At 50.8% G+C, this 15,208-nt stretch overlaps 1 protein-coding gene across 1 annotated transcript in view; it reads left to right on the top strand.

Annotated features, from left to right (window-relative positions):
• Window positions 1-4,718, top strand: part of MAPKAPK2 (MAPK activated protein kinase 2) — a 62,395-nt gene extending 57,677 nt beyond the window's left edge. The window contains exons 7-10 of the mRNA XM_090025521.1: window positions 410-534; window positions 1,145-1,230; window positions 1,336-1,416; window positions 2,604-4,718. Of these exons, the coding sequence (XP_089881647.1) occupies window positions 410-534; window positions 1,145-1,230; window positions 1,336-1,416; window positions 2,604-2,747 (436 nt within the window). The 3' untranslated portion in view covers window positions 2,748-4,718. The remainder of the gene's footprint in view (window positions 1-409; window positions 535-1,144; window positions 1,231-1,335; window positions 1,417-2,603) is intronic.
• Window positions 4,719-15,208: the final 10,490 nt, after the last annotated feature.

The raw sequence follows: 15,208 nt of genomic DNA, 5'->3' as shown, positions 1-15,208 counted from the left end.
CCCTGAATCCATTTGCTCCACTAGGAACCTGACTGTATTTTCAATAGTGCGCCCTTGTCCTGCTAGTCCAAGCCACATCGGGGTGGTGGGGGGCTGTTCCTTACTTTGTAGTGTGTGTCTAGTGCTCAGACTGGCCTGTTTGCAAAGCTTCCCTCCATATTTCCCTTGGGGGAACTATTCCAGGAGCAAGTCTATCCCTGTTTATCTTTGTCCCCCCCTGAGGGGTTGGGGGGGCCGGACCCATCCAAGGATGCTGTTGGATACATGATCTGGAATGGACTTCGATATATAGAGGGAGCGGGGTGGGGCTTGATCTGGTGGGTTTCCAGTGCTCTGTGTGGCATCGGAAGGATGTTTCTCTAGCAGATCGTTTCATGATATTCCCTTTCTCTCTCTCTCTCTGGCTCAGGCTGTGTGGTTATCCCCCTTTCTATTCCAACCACGGTCTGGCCATTTCTCCAGGCATGAAGAAGCGGATCCGGATGGGCCAGTATGAATTCCCCAACCCTGAGTGGTCTGAAGTATCGGAAGAAGGTAAGAGCGGCAGTGCTGCGTGCCCCCTCTAGCAGAGAGGATGGCTTTTGTTAAGCAACGTGCATATCTCGGCACTCGGGGAAGTCGTACGGGCACCGTCTGCACTGAAATCCCGTGGGGCTGGTTGTTTTGATAGTGGCAATGTGGTTTCCCTTTCCTGGGGCAGAGAAGTGGGGGATCTGGATGACACTACCCACAAACAGTTCATGTTGGTAACAGTGGTGGTGAAGGAAATGCAAGTTATAAGTCACGTAGCAGAACCCACAATGAGCCTGCTTCCTTCATGGGTCTCATGTAGGAGGCTGGCTGGGTCAGGGTCATGCAGGATGGCACTGGCAGGGCAGGGGGGAGAACCCAGGTCTCTGAGGTCCCGGGCCGGCCCTTTTACCATTGTGCTGTTCTTCCTTCACCGTAACATCCCCTGGGAAAGCTCAGCATTTGCACCCAGGATCTCTGGGAGTAGAATAAGGCCTAGTTAAACCTGGGCGTCTGCCCCATTGCAGCCAACAAAGTACCAGGGGCTTTCACCAGGCGGTGCCCATATCTATAGATCTAGATAGATAGATAAATAGATAGGTATGCTTTTTAATGCTCTCTCTTCCTGCTCCAGTTAAACAGCTGATTCGGAACCTGCTGAAGACGGACCCGACCCAACGCATGACGATAACGGAGTTCATGAACCATCCCTGGATCATGGTAGGTGCCTGGCACTCTGGATGCCAGTGCTGGCTACTGGAAGGGCAAGGGCTGCAGGAAATGTGACTGGTGGCTTAACCTCCCTTTCTCTCTTTCTGCCTAAAGCAATCCATGCAGGTACCTCAGACGCCACTGCACACTAGTCGAGTGTTGAAAGAAGAGAAGGATTTGTGGGAGGATGTCAAGGTAAAGGCTCCCTGAATTTCTTCTGCCCTCGAAACCCTGCTCCAGATGGTGTGCCTGCTGCTGTTGGTTTGTGAAGCCAGTCCCTGAGTACGCAGCCTCACTCAGGCTTGTGTGCTGCTTTTGGCAAGGGGTTGGGTGGGGGGGAAGCTTTTTGGATCAGGACCCTGGTAACTGGCCGTAGGTCTGTAGGTGTTTCTCCATAGGCAGCCCTGGGGCCATTACTGGGTTCGTTTGAGGAAGGCTTCTTGACAGAAATTAGATATCCAGAACGTGAGAGAGAGGAAGTAGATTGGGAAGGAAGAGCTTGTGTTTGCAGCCCATTTCTATGCGTAAAAGGGAAATCCACAGAATTAAGGTACACTCTAGAAAGTACACGCATGTGGCTGGTTGCAGTACAGGGTTTTCTTCATTTTGCCCCCAGCTGCAGTGTTGGGCCTGACTGGTCTAGTAACGACTCTGTCGTCACTACCTCAGGCTTTTTGGCAGGGCCTCAGATGTGCCTTGAAGAGGTGAGTAGATAATTTGGTCTCTGTGGCCTATTCAGTCCTCTGCTGAGGCTGCCATGCCAGTGGCATGAAAGGATGGGTTTTAGAGGCTGTCTGCCTCTCTCTCTCTTCCCATGGGCTATAAGGAAGCCCAGGTATGAATAGATGTCAGTCTGGGAGTTGGAAGCGATACGGTGGGTATTTAAGAGGGGGTGCTCACTTTCACGCCACGACTGTGCAAAATCATTTGATCCAATACGTTGACGAGGGTGGCCGGAAATGGAAGCACGAGCAACTCAAGCTACAAATAAAACATAAATTGACTCCAGCTAAGGCAGTTGGACTAAGGGGGCCAAATGGCTTCTCCATCTGCCAAAGTCTTTTTGTTAATGCTGGTTGCTACAGTTCATAGATTCATAAACGTTTGGGTCGGAAGAGACCGTAGCAGATCATCGAGCCCGAGCCCCTGCCCCGGGCAGGGAAGAGCCCCAGGGTCCGACATCCCCAGCCAGGTATGATCCAGTTAATCTCCATGCGAAGAGGACTGATGCTGGGCAAAGGTCTGACCTGGATCGCACGATCCTAATGGCTTCGTCCAGCTTTAGTCTGCAGCTGCGTTGGCCAGGCAGGTAGGAGCGCTGGAACATACAGGCGTTGTGCACTGTTGCTAATCCGTTCCCACGTTTCCCTCTCTGCCCCCAGGAGGAGATGACGAGTGCCTTGGCCACCATGCGCGTAGACTACGAACAAATCAAGATCAAGAAAATCGAAGACTCCTCCAACCCTTTGCTCATGAAGAGGCGAAAGAAAGCGAACCCCGTCGAGCCAACAGCACTCCCCCACTGAGGGCTCCGCCCAGCCCTGCCCGGGCATTGACAAAGCAATAACTATATATATATTTTTTGAGGAGAAAAAAAAAAAAAAAGACAAAGAGAGACTGTTATATCGAAGCGCATGGAATTCAGACATTTATACCAGACTAGTTATTTTTAGCTGCCCACTTGTGTTTCTGACCTTTCTGGAGCAGGCAAGGAATCGCCCCCTGTAAGATATGCCCACATGTTTATTTTTTGTCTCCTAGTTGAACGGTGCCGGTAATTTGGATTTTTTTCCTGGGTGAAATTCTTTGCCTCCTTCCTTCCAAAGACATGGAGATTCCTGTGGTGACCTTTTTTAGGGTATCTAATATATAAATATTTTTTAAAACTACTGTAGAGCTGAAACCCAGACAGTGTGTTCCCTATGCAAAGTGTTCGCTAGAGATGAAGGCTGCTGGCTCTTTGGTCAGTGCCGGTGTTTCGGCCAGCCGTCGGTTGGGGGGTAGGGATGTGCTGTTGGGGGCTCCTCCTAGTCCCTTCTGCTTTCCTTTTAACTCTTACCTGCAGGGGCCTGGAGTCTGGGTTTGGCTGGGAAAGCCTTTGGGTCCAGAGCTGCTCTGCAGGCCTGGATAATTGCTGGATGCCCTTTAACGCAGCAAAGATCCTTCCTCAACTGGAAGCCTTGACATTAAGCACATGGTTGTCCTCAAGTACTGTTGTGCATGCGTGTTGCGTGTATGCAGACCCATGGGGTGCGTGCAATGTGTATGCAGATGTGGGAGCGCACTCGTGCGGTCTGTCTGGACCGTCCATTGGGGTCTGTCATGTGCTTGGGATTCAGTTTTACTCTCAGGGTTTTTGGGAGTGGTGGGGAAGGGATGCGAAGGTGTCTGCTGAACCCCCCCACAGCAGGCTTAGCCTTCCTGGGATTAGACCGGAAGCACCTAATGCAGATGCCCCCATGCTGTCCCATGCTTTTAGTGCTCAGCCTGTTGCAGGGTTTTCAAGCTGTTGTGGAGCAAGACGGCTGGTTTTGTAGAGGGAAAGACCCTCTGCTGTCCTTTCGTGGCAGCATGCCCTGACTTTCCTTGGGGCTCCCAATGTGCTGAGCATGACTGCTTCGTACCATGGCACTTTGTCAAAGCTGGCAGCAGAAGTCAGAACACGCAGACACTTCCTCCTCTGTGGGGCCCCGGCACTGACCGCAGAGCTTACGGGAGACCGGGCCCTTTTCTCTCGCCGCCAGACCCGTCTCCTCCTGCCCCACTCGGACGTGGGAAAGACTTTTCCCCGCATCGGGGAAGCAGGATTCGAAGCGCAGACAGGGCATCCTTCCCTCCACCTCTTGTGTGAGATGCCTGGGCAATGGATTTCAGTTCCTTACAGTGCTGCAGTATTTCCTCTGGCTCTTCAGCTGCCCCTTGCTCCGGGTCTCAAGAAGCTAATAGGGGCAGAAGCTACTGGAGGTCCCACCAAGCAAACCAGCTGGCTCGGGCATGGCTGGGGGAAAGTGGCCACGTACCTGAAGGACCAGCTGAGCTTCAGAGTCGTTGGAGCAGCAGCTGGTTTTCTAGCACTGACGTCCCCCATTCGAGGGGCACCTGGTTTCTGGGGACCCCCCGGCTCGGTGAACTCCTGTTCTGCTGCTTGCCTGCGTGATGCAGGAGGGGAGGCAGCTCCTGGCTTTGTCCTGGCCTCTCCCACGGTGGTGTTCGGTGTTTGAAACCCATCTCTGTTCCCAGAAGCAGAAAAGCTCTTTTGAAGTCTTTAGTCCATGAATTATTTTCTTTATCACATTGTTTCACTGCATTTTTAATGTGTTCCAACAACCTTTTTTTTCTTTTTAAAAAGGAAATGTTTAGTTTCTAGACCTTTTAGACACTGTATGGAATTTTAATTTGTTTTTAAGCCAGATTTTTAAGTTTTTTTTGTCTGTTGGCTTATACTAATCTTTCTGGTCTGCTTTTCCCTCTTTTGGATTAAAGACACTTAATGCGTCGCCCAGTCTTCCTGTGCCTTGCTTGTGTGGTCGAATGGGAATCTTATCAATCCAGATTGGTTCCTCCTGGTCTTTTTGGGTTGGGGGGAGGTGGCTTCCCCCACCTTGAGTGGGGACTGAGTACCTGGGGAGCAAATTCTTGCTGGATCTGATCCAGTCCTGGGAGTTTTTTTGCAGGGCCTTTGAAAAAGTTGGGGTCAGGCAGGAGTCCCTTACAGACGTTGAGTGGGATTGATGTGGTGCCCAAACTCGTGCGCAGCGGAGGATTTTATCCATCAACTTCAGTCGGTGCTGGTGGGGGAGGGGATTTCCTCTTCCTCTCTCCTCGCAGAGTGGGTAGCGAGGCTTGGCTGCCAGGTCTGCCCTTGGCACATGCCCTGGATAAACAAATATTGGTCCCAAGGGTTTTTCCCCCCGTAGTAGATCCGTGGCAGCTGGGCTCTCTTCTCTTTTCTTCCTCCTCCGCTCCCTCTGCACCAGGCTATTTGGCATGGAGATGAAAGACTGTTAGGCAAAGCAATTAATTGCCAGGCAAAGGGGAAGAGCGAGGGGCTGGCTCATAATGGCCCTTCCTCCATCACGCGGCTGTGCCTCTTCAGCACCATCCAGTTCTTTCTAAATGCCACGATGTAGTTTCCCAGATGACCCACCCACCTGCACCCAGGACCTGGATGTGATGTGAACTTGCTACGGGTAAGTAGCAGCCTCCAGCACTACATGCAAGAGCCAGAAGAGGGAGATGCTAGTCTAGCTTTTTTCCTCTGCTACGTTTGGCTTCCAGCCACTTCCTTGCATGAAAGAGGCACCTCATTCCTTGGAAGTTGGTAGGCTGCAAACCCTGGAAAGTGCCCTGCTTCCCTCTGCCAGCTCTCAAGGCATGGCTTTTGCTGGCTGAGGCTGTCTCCAGCGAGCAGTTCCTCTCAGCTGGGCCCAGGGAGGGCTTCTGGGAGGGGAGAGGGTCTGGGTGAGGTGACAGATGCTGCTGGCTGTAAAATGCACATTATTGGCCTCTCTCAAGTGTTGGAAGTGGCTACGGCTCACTGGCACAGTGCACAGATCATCTGTTGCCATCAGAGATGAGTACCCCCCTGTGCATGGCTGGAGGGCTGCTGTTATAACAGCTCTCGATGCCTTTGCACCAAGGTTATCAAATCTTTCCTGTTACGGGCAAGGATATGAAGAGCAGGTAATGTGGCTTGCCAACACCATCCTGCCCCTCTGCTGTTTCCAGCCTTGGGCAATGCCAGGCTCTTGTGAAGACAAGGATGGCAAGGCTCTTGGATGCACTGATAAGTAAGGTTGCGTAAGTGCCGAAACAGGAGGTGTGGGCTGATGTGTGCGGGTGGATTATTTTTCCTCCTGCCACCCCTTTTCTTTAATCTGAATTTGCCACTTGAGTCACTGACTTCCGTTTCATGAAAGTCTGAGGAAGCTGATGGCATGGGCCTGGGTCAGCTGTGCAATTACTGCTGACAATAAGGTGCGGAGGTGTTGCAGGCTGAATTGCGTTGGGGCGCAGGGGAGAGCTAAGCAGCAGCAAGTGGTGGAATCGCAGAGCTCGGTGGGGGTGAGCTCTGCAGGACACGACGGGAGAAAAGTCCTGCTCACCCTTGCTTTCACTTCTGTGCTCTCACCGAACAGGGTTTTGCCTCCTCTGCAGGGAGGGTTCATGCTCGGCATAGTGGACACAGCCCAGGTCTGGACCCCTGTAAAAGCTGGGCAGCCCAGTCCTGGGTTTTGCACTGCTTTGCTCTGCCGGTGGAGCCCTGACCAGCAGCCCCTTCAGCCAGCCCAGGTAAATCCTTTCCTTGAAGTGCGCTCTGGCATTGCTCTGCAGAGCTGTGATTTGACCGGCATGACAGGAGCGCTATACGTCAAAGGGCTCCTAATGCACCTCGGTCTGATGCGGTAGCGTAACTAGGGGTGGCGTGTGTAGCACCCGCTGGGCACCAACTTGAAGCAGATGCCAGGATGATGTCCCCCCTTTCTGCAACCGTGGAGCCTTTGTTGGGGCAGTAGCAGGCAGATGCAGCAGCAGCAGCAGCAGCTGGGGCCTTGGTGTGCTTGGAGCACGTAAGACCTCCTGCACACCAGTAGCATTTTGCAAAATGTCTTAGTCGCTTCCCTGGTCTGATCCTGCCCACCCCTGCCCCTTTCCTGCCGGGCCCCAGCAAGACTTGCTGCATCAGCACACCTCAGCGCTGCCCTGCGAAGCTAGGGTTAGCTTTTCACATCAGGTGCCTTTTAGATGTGCATCAGCCTGGCACAAGTTTCCAGTCGTTTCCCCCACGCCCCGCCATCCCAGCGCTGACGTTATGGATCAATGTTTGTTGGAGCGGGTCTATGGTTGGGCTGCCCGTGAGCTTTGCCGAACTGCAGACAGCAGGAAAGCTGAGCATGTGATTTAAAAAAGGCTTTATCTGATTTTGTTTTTTTTAAAGTGATTTCACACTGGGAGACTGGTTACTTTTTTCTTTTCCACTCCCAGCAGGGATTGACGTCTATTCTAAATGTGTTGGTTAAAAAAAAAAAAATGCACTGCTTTTGTGGCTTTTGAAGCTGATGAAATCGCCCTTCTTTAATTTGTCATAGTGTTTTCTATTGCACCCATTGCAGTGGTATCTATGCACCGCTCAGCTAAGGCGTATCTCAAGGGCAAGGTGTCAAGTGAGCTCCACAGAGCTTCCTGCCTTCCATCCCTGCATAAGGTGGAGCTCTGCTTGGGTAGCTAATTAATTCAAACTGTGCCATTTGGCAATCTCTCGATTTGTAGTGATAGTTAATTCTGGGTTATTTTGATTTGCCCTTGGCAGTGGTGGCCTTTAGGGTTGTTGGGGCCCTGGGCAAGAGAGTCACTTGGGACCCCTTAGAGCAGGGGCGAGCAATTATTTTGGGCGGAGGGCTGCTTACTGAGTTTTGGTAAGCCGTTGAGGGCTGTGTGACAGGCAGCCAGGGGCAGAGAAATATTTAATTTTCTAAACTGTTTAGAGGTCCCACAGGCTGGAGAGAATGGCCTGGTGGGCCACATCTGGCCCGCGGGCCGCATTTTGCCCACCCCGCCTTAGAGGTACTCGGGTAAATATTAACCCACCACAGTTGTATCATGGGTCTTTTTAATATTCTTTGCAGGAATTGGATAAATAGTCGAGTGTTAGAATGCAAATAGAGCACTTCTTTGGAAAAATACTTCACCCCCAAAAATGAGGTACAAAATTTTGGGCTCTCCTGAAGTGTGGGGCCCTGGATGGTCATCTGGTTTGCCCCCACCCAAGGCTGCTACTGTCCTCGGGCTAGCTCCCCAGTTAGCAATAGTCCCAGGTCCTGGCGCTTGGCTTTCGGGGGTTGCTTTGGCATGCAGAAGCACCACTGTCTCATGCCAAAGCAATGTGGACCGGAGCATGCCCGCTGATGCAGCGAGGACTGGACTGCTCTGTGGCTCTGAAGAGCGGCAGTGGCATCATGCAAGGAGTGCATGGTGGAACCGGACAATTTCTTCCATTGAAATAGAGCCTAAGGCTAAATTACTCCCTGGATGCAGGCTCAGCATCTAAAAGTCACTAATTCATTCTGACTAGGGAGGTGAGGAAACCAGCTAAAGGCAAGTTTTGGCTGTGATGTGATGTGTTATGATCAGGTTATCGCATGAGGCCTGATCAACAAATGACACAGAAAAACTATATAATTTACTTGCCTGTAATCTTTCAATGCAGTCTTTTGGGTTGACAACTTTGCTCAGCTCAAACCGTGCTAGAGCTTACAGCCTCCTTTGCACAAAGCGGCTGTGGGACTGAGACCGCCCCTGCTGAGAGCAATGGGATCATCTCCTGTGGTCACTTCCAGCCCTCCTTCTCTAGGAGCCGGTGCTTGTTTCCATCTTCAGCCCCAAATGCACTTAGTTGCAATGACCCGATCAAGAGGCTGCTTTGGCCAGGTCATCCATGGGCGGGGAGAGGTGATGGTTGCCGGCCAACTGGAGATGGAAAGAGTTGGGCGTGTTTGGCTTGGCTCTTCACAGCAGCTCCCTTGTAAGTCATGTGGCATTGTCATTGCTTGTGTCTAGTTGGAGTCACAGCTGTCCCTGACCTGAAGACCTCGGTAGTGTCCACGTTAAATGTTGGTGTTGACACGTGAGGCCAGACCAGATCCTTAGACGATCGGATCTGTGCTGCCTCCGGCACCATAATTATTCGGTCATGGATCGCAAAGGGCTTTGTCAAAGCTGCTCGACTGACCGCAAGGATGTCTTGGAGATGAGCAGAATTGTTCCGACTTTGAAGGTCGGACCTTTGCATTTAGCACCTTCTCTCTAGGCATGTCAGTGTTAATTCAAGGAGCCTTGCAGCACATCTCGACTGTTAAATATTTACTGTCATTTACATACGGCAAATCGGAGGTGCAGAGACAGGAAATGACTTGCCAGGTGTCGCTGCATGTGATTCGAGTCCTAGGCCAAGACTCTTTCGTGAGTGATTTTTTGGGTGCCTTGCTGCTGGCGGAGTCCTGCGTAGGACAGACGAATGGACTGCGCTCGGCCCTTTCTCGAGCTGAGCCTCCGTAAGGCTTCTCAGGTTCGGCAGCCAAAGTTACTAGTTGCTTGACCTGAGGTGTCCTGCCTTCGGGTCCCTTTACTCAACTCCTGGTGTGGTTTCAGTGGGGAGCTAGGGCCTTCTCCCCCTTCTGCGGAGCTGATGCAGCGTCCACTGGACACTGATGGCCTGAGTTCACACTTCATCTCACTTCCTTCCCGTGCCTTTGATTTTGCATTAGCTCGAGGGCTGAAGGCCACGCAAGGGACAGTCATGAGCCTACTGGAAATGATTTGCAGCGTGCATCTTGTCTTCCTCTGCTGCTTGTGCTCTGGGGATTTTCAGGTCATGTAGTGCGTAGCTGCTCCCAGCAGGCTGGGAGCCCTCATGGTATTATTTTGTGATGTTGACAACTCATACTAAAACTGTCAGAAAACACTGCGGTTTGGAGTTGCACCGACTGAAAACCTTAGATGTGTGAAGAAGCTAGGAAAAATACTTCAAACCTGCATCATTGCTCTGCATCGTTGCTGTGCGAAATGTAATGGCAGAAGCCATGAATAAAACACAGAGCTCTGACTTGGATGCAAAACTAAAGCTACCTTCCAGTGACTTAGAGAAACCTCTTGTCTGCAGTTACAAATGCCTAAACACATTGTTAAGTAACCTGATGGCCAGTAAGGTGCCATGATGGAAATGCAGCAGCTGGGCAGAGCGGGAGCTGCTGCTTAAAAAGCAGAAGACAGCAGTCTTCATCTCTCTATGTATCTATCTAGATGAATTTTTTTTTTCCCCAGGCCCCAGCCTGGGTGATTTGAGATGCTCACAGGAGGGTTGCTTCTATACAGTTATGAACAAGAACATGTACAATTTGCCAAAGGGTCTAGGCCATAAGTGTGTGCGTCTGTACTGGGGAAAGGTAGGGAGAGAGAGGTGCCTTGGTGGCCTGTGCTTTTTAAATGGGAGTAGTCTCCAATTCTGTCGAGTTTTGAGACCCTTTATTTTCTGAATGTGTTTCACATCCCAGAGGGTAGTGAAGAAACCAGGCAGAAGTGTGTCTCTCTCATTGTCTTTTATTCCTTTCTAAGGGTGACTCCTTTTTGTCTACCTACATGAAAGCCATCTTAAGCAGGGAGGCCGTGCTGAAATGTCAGGTCTGTGAAGTGGGTGTTCGTTGTAGCCATGTTGGTCTAAGGACATAGGCAGACAAGGCTCTTTGGGTAGATGTGATCTCTTTTTTATTAGACTGCCTAAATAGTTGGGAAAACGTTCTTAGCAAGCTTTTGGGCACAAACGCCCTTCTTCAGGCACAGGGAGAGGCTGTTGGTGAATTGTGAGTTCTCCTCCGTACAACAGAAGCCAAAAGACCTGCATTTTGCAGACTGACTTCTATTCTGCCCAGGAGAGCACACACAACACCAACAGGCTCTCCCTGTGCCTGAAGAAGGGCGTTTGTGCCCAAAAGCTTGCAAAGCACAATTTTTCCAACTATTTAGCTGGTCGAATAAAAGAGATCACATCTACCCAAAGAACCAGGGCTGTTAAATGGATTAGTTTGGCTCCAGCATTTGAGATGCTGAGTCTGGCTTACACCTGTCTGTGATCTTTTTTTTATTGGATAGTCCCCATCTCTTGAATATCAGACTATATCTGTTCCCATCTCCCCTGTGACCTAAGAAAGTTGCACAGCAGGTGGGGAAACAGAAGCACGGAGAGATGAAATGCCTCACTGAAGGTTGGACAAAGGATAGGTTTGGGAGCTAAACCCAGTTGTCCCGAATCCCAGATCAGTACCTTAATTGCAGGTCTCCCCTTAGTTCAGTTTGCTGTGAGATGTAGGATGTGTGGCGTGAAATATTAGCTCAAGAAAGAGTTTTGAGACTCCTGTATTCAGGGAAAGGTGTCAAACTGTGCTGATTCCTGTAAAACAGCTACCAACAGCACCCAGCTAAGCAGAAAGGATGGATTGATTGATTGATTGATTAATTAATAGCAAGGAGCCTTTTACAACCATTCCTAGCAGAAGACAGTGGGGGGAGGGAGGCATTTTTCTGTGGCTGCCTGGTTCCAAAACAAGAAACGCATCATTTAAAACCCTAGCCTTAAGCCCTGATGCTCTAGCACAGTTGACACTACCTAAGCGGAAATGTGGACGATACTAGTGTGTGCATTGCACAGAGGTGTGAAGCATAGGCAGCTTTTTCCAGGGTCTTGGCCCAGAGCTGCTGTTAGCACACAGCACTTGCACAGGCTCAGCGTTTTGGAAAATGTTTGATTATAAATAAAAGTAATACTTGCACTGAAAAACCCGAGCGCAGTTTGCGGGGGCGGGGGGCGCGCGGGTTTTCAATGTCATGTTGTGTGTCGAGCCTTTTCTGGCAATCACAGTGCGCGCTTGCACAAATCTCATCCCCAGCATGGTCTGTGGCTTGGAGATGTTTTTTCCTGTGCATTTATAGACACAGAATGGAGGGAAGTCATGAAGAGAAATAGCAGAAACTTCATTCCTGGGGGCAGCTGAGGTGGAAGGTGTTCGGTGCTGCACTGCTCTGAACGCCTGCACGGGCTTGCGGGGGGGTTGGTTGTAGCCATGTTGGCGCATTTGATGCCAGTTTGGACAATTTGGGAGTCACCTGAGACCAGTGGGAACTTGGTGAAAACTTGGCACGGGGGAGGGTTTGATTTTAACCGGGGATTTTGAATGGTTGGATCCAGGGTGCAAATTCCCCGACACAGCCCTCTTGTAAGATTTGAAAAACACAATGGGGGGGGGGGGAGCCGGGGTGTCTCTGATTTATAGTAGGGCAGTGTGGTGCGTATCCCAATTTTTTTTTTTTCTGCAGGACCCCTCCCCAAGGGTCAAAGGGACTTGAGATCTCTTGCAACTCCCAGAGGGCCTGTTCTCTGGATGCGTGGCCGTAGCGCCTCCACTGCCCAGTGTGGGGGCTCCTACCTCCCTCTTACAGTTGTGTTCATACGCACGCCTGCTTTGGTCTTCACCAATGCCCTTCCTCCACGGCTTCGCCACTGTCTGCATGTCCCCTCCCATCCAACCCTGTTTTCTCCCTCCCCACTAAACGCTCTTCCAGGAGGAAGATGATTGTCTTCTCTCGAATGCATGTACACCAAGAGTAACAAAGTGCTCAGAGATCTGTTTTCTGTAAAGATGCTGCTATTAAAAGGAATTGCTGTGTCAATGTGTGGGCGTTACTGAGAACAGATACTTACTCATGCGAGTTCATAGCTCTCCTCCAGGTTTGAAAGCAAAATAAAATTAAACAAAAAAAAAAAGAAGAATGAATCCCAAGCAAACCAACCCATTGGGGGTGGGGAGTGGGAACCACCCGCAAGCTGCCAAGAACGCCTCTTGCAATTCCTAGGGAAGAACAAATGTCCTTATCTCTTCCTGAGGGTTGCAGGGCATGGGAATACTCTGCTGTGCACAGGTTTGTAGGAGACACCAGATCAAATGTATGCAACTTCTTCAGGGAAAACCTTCAGAGAGGACCTGAGAGGTAGTAAGGGGAGCAGTTCGTGATGGGCCACCTATATGCAGCTTTAAGCAGTTCATAGCAATAATCCAGTTCTGTTGGCACCTGTTCTGCTATCACCCAATTTGCCCTGACCTTTAGCTGGCCTTACAAGAAGCCATTCATGGTTGATTTCAACTGGAGGCTGAAGATATGAGACCAAGTTATGTGGCAATGAGAGAAGCATGTGAAAGCATCTCTTGCTAACCCTTCTTTTTCTTTCTTTTTTGCAAATGCCTCAAGTATAACTGGAAGCCAGGAGTGATTGTACAGATGATGAAAGATAAGCACCTTATCTCGTAACTATGACTGGAACATGATTATTGTGTAATCATTTTTTATTTTTATACCTTGATGATCAGCACTGTCATCTCCCATTGTGCTGGCCTGTCTGTTGAGGGGGTGAAGTTTGGGGATGCTGTCTAGTGATCAGACCAGCTCTCGTAGACCTTTCAAGCCCCATGCAAGACTCAGTGACTATGTTGGTTGCCCATCATCCATTGGATGTGGATGCTTTGAGCCTTCCCTTGGCTTAGGGGGTCTCAGCACTAGTTCTCTATTTTGGTGTCTCTGGCACACTTCCTGGGCATCGGTTCTCTTTGTTACTTCTGCAGCCATGAGGTGCTGTGATGGGTTCCCACCGTCATTTTTGGTGGCTTAAGTACACACCGTTACTGTGGGTTTACAGCTTTTCTCCAAGGATGCAACAGGTGCAGACACGCACTGTGAAGGACCCTAAAATAAGTTAGTCTTCACTTGAAATATGCACCTTGTACGCAGTTTCCAAAAGTGGTTTCCTTGCCGCTTTGAACTTCCTTGAAGCTGGGTCGGGACTTCTGGCCCTTCCCAGGATTCTTCTCCGGCAGGTCCCAGCTCACCTCGCTCTTCTTGTCCCAGGTTAACGTAATGACTCTGGTTTTGGCTGCTTCCATCGTTAAGCAGGTCTGTTTGCTACAGGAGCACCCCCAGCTTTTCCTTTCTCCTGCTCAGAGCTGCTTGTGTGTGGTGTTGGGATTTCTTCACTTCTTCAGCCTCACCTCTGCGGGCTTTAAGAGCTAGAACCAAAACCTGGATTTCTTGGTTCCGCCTGTTGTCATTTTCCACTCTCCCAACTCCAGGTCCCTGCAAAGAGGTAAGCAAAAGCTAGTTCTCTTGGCTACAGCCGTCCCAGACTGGTTCCACCTAAATAGGTGATCGTGTAGTTTTAATGAAGGGCAATTATCCGCTGTCAGCAAACGGTGGCTTCCACATCCAAGCAGAGGCAGCCCCTGCTATAGGAGATCTCTCAACAGCATCGGCCAGGATTTGTAAGCTGCGTAGAAAAGGATTCCCTGAATGGTCGCGTGCGGTAGGACCGTTGCATAGCTGTTCAGGCGGTGAACGGCAGCTGTACCTCCAACACGGAGGTAGCATTTCAGTTGCTAGGGGACATTAGGCCGTACAAAATGCCAACACGGTAAGGCTTTCCCCATCGGCTGCTAAGTGACTCCCAACAAAGCTGCTGCTACCCGAGGCCCTTGGGTAGTCGGGCTACTCTCACCTCTGGCTGAAGGGCGCATCCTCTGTTGCTGCTGTCTGAGAGCCTCGCTAGAAAAGAGGAGGCATGGGTTCTCTCAGCAAAGGCAGCAGCCTACCCACGCTGCCAGGCGGTTTCACCTGCCATACTGCAACGGCTAGGCCACCCGCGGCTCCTTCCTTTGGGCGCTTGCAAGGTCTGCCTTTCCGCCTGCGGTCATTAGAGGGACCGGATGGGCCTTTTTCTTTAAGTAATCAGCCCGCTGCTCAGGGATCGTAACCCCCGGACAGCTCCCTCACTTGCTGAAACAGGTCTGGGTGTCAGTCTCCATCATGCCCTGCAGACCTTTATTTTGTCCTAGGCCTGGAGTTGGGAGAAGGCTCCTTCATCCCAGGTTCTGCAAAGCATTCGCAGCCCGCTGGGTCAGGACCTGCTGGCAGAGTTTCCCCTCCTGCCCTAAAGAGCTCCAGCTCAGGTGAGGCATCTGCTAACATTGCTTGCTTTTCACCTTTCTGGTGAGCCCAGGAGACCCAGCGACCCAGGGCCACAGGAGCTACGCTTAAAGAAAACATCTACTGACGCAAAAGGGCTGCAAGTAACTCGGTGATGGGCTCTTTTTGACGTCCCTGCACTCCCTGGATGACGATTTTCAAAACGTTTGTCATCTGAGTCCAGAGTCTCTCGCTTCCTGCCGTGAGAGAGGCATCAGGTATTGACTCTGATGAGGGGGTATTTGCAAAGGGAATGGAGCGGGCGTAACCGCGGTTAAGTGCATCGTTGTCAAAGTGTGTACTAGGCCACATTTTAAGGGGGCGGTTGCAATTAATCCCCTCTTTCCCTTTTGTATCCGTAAAGAAGTGCTGCTTTGGTGTGGCCGGCTGCATGGGGTGGCAGGAAGATACCACCCTACTAGCAGCT

Source organism: Crocodylus siamensis, chromosome 13 (assembly GCF_052110815.1).
Source record: "Crocodylus siamensis isolate JL-2025a chromosome 13, ASM5211081v1, whole genome shotgun sequence".
Lineage (NCBI taxonomy): Eukaryota > Metazoa > Chordata > Crocodylia > Crocodylidae > Crocodylus > Crocodylus siamensis.
Note: the sequence above shows the minus strand (reverse complement) of the source record. Positions and strands in the feature narration are given on the sequence as shown.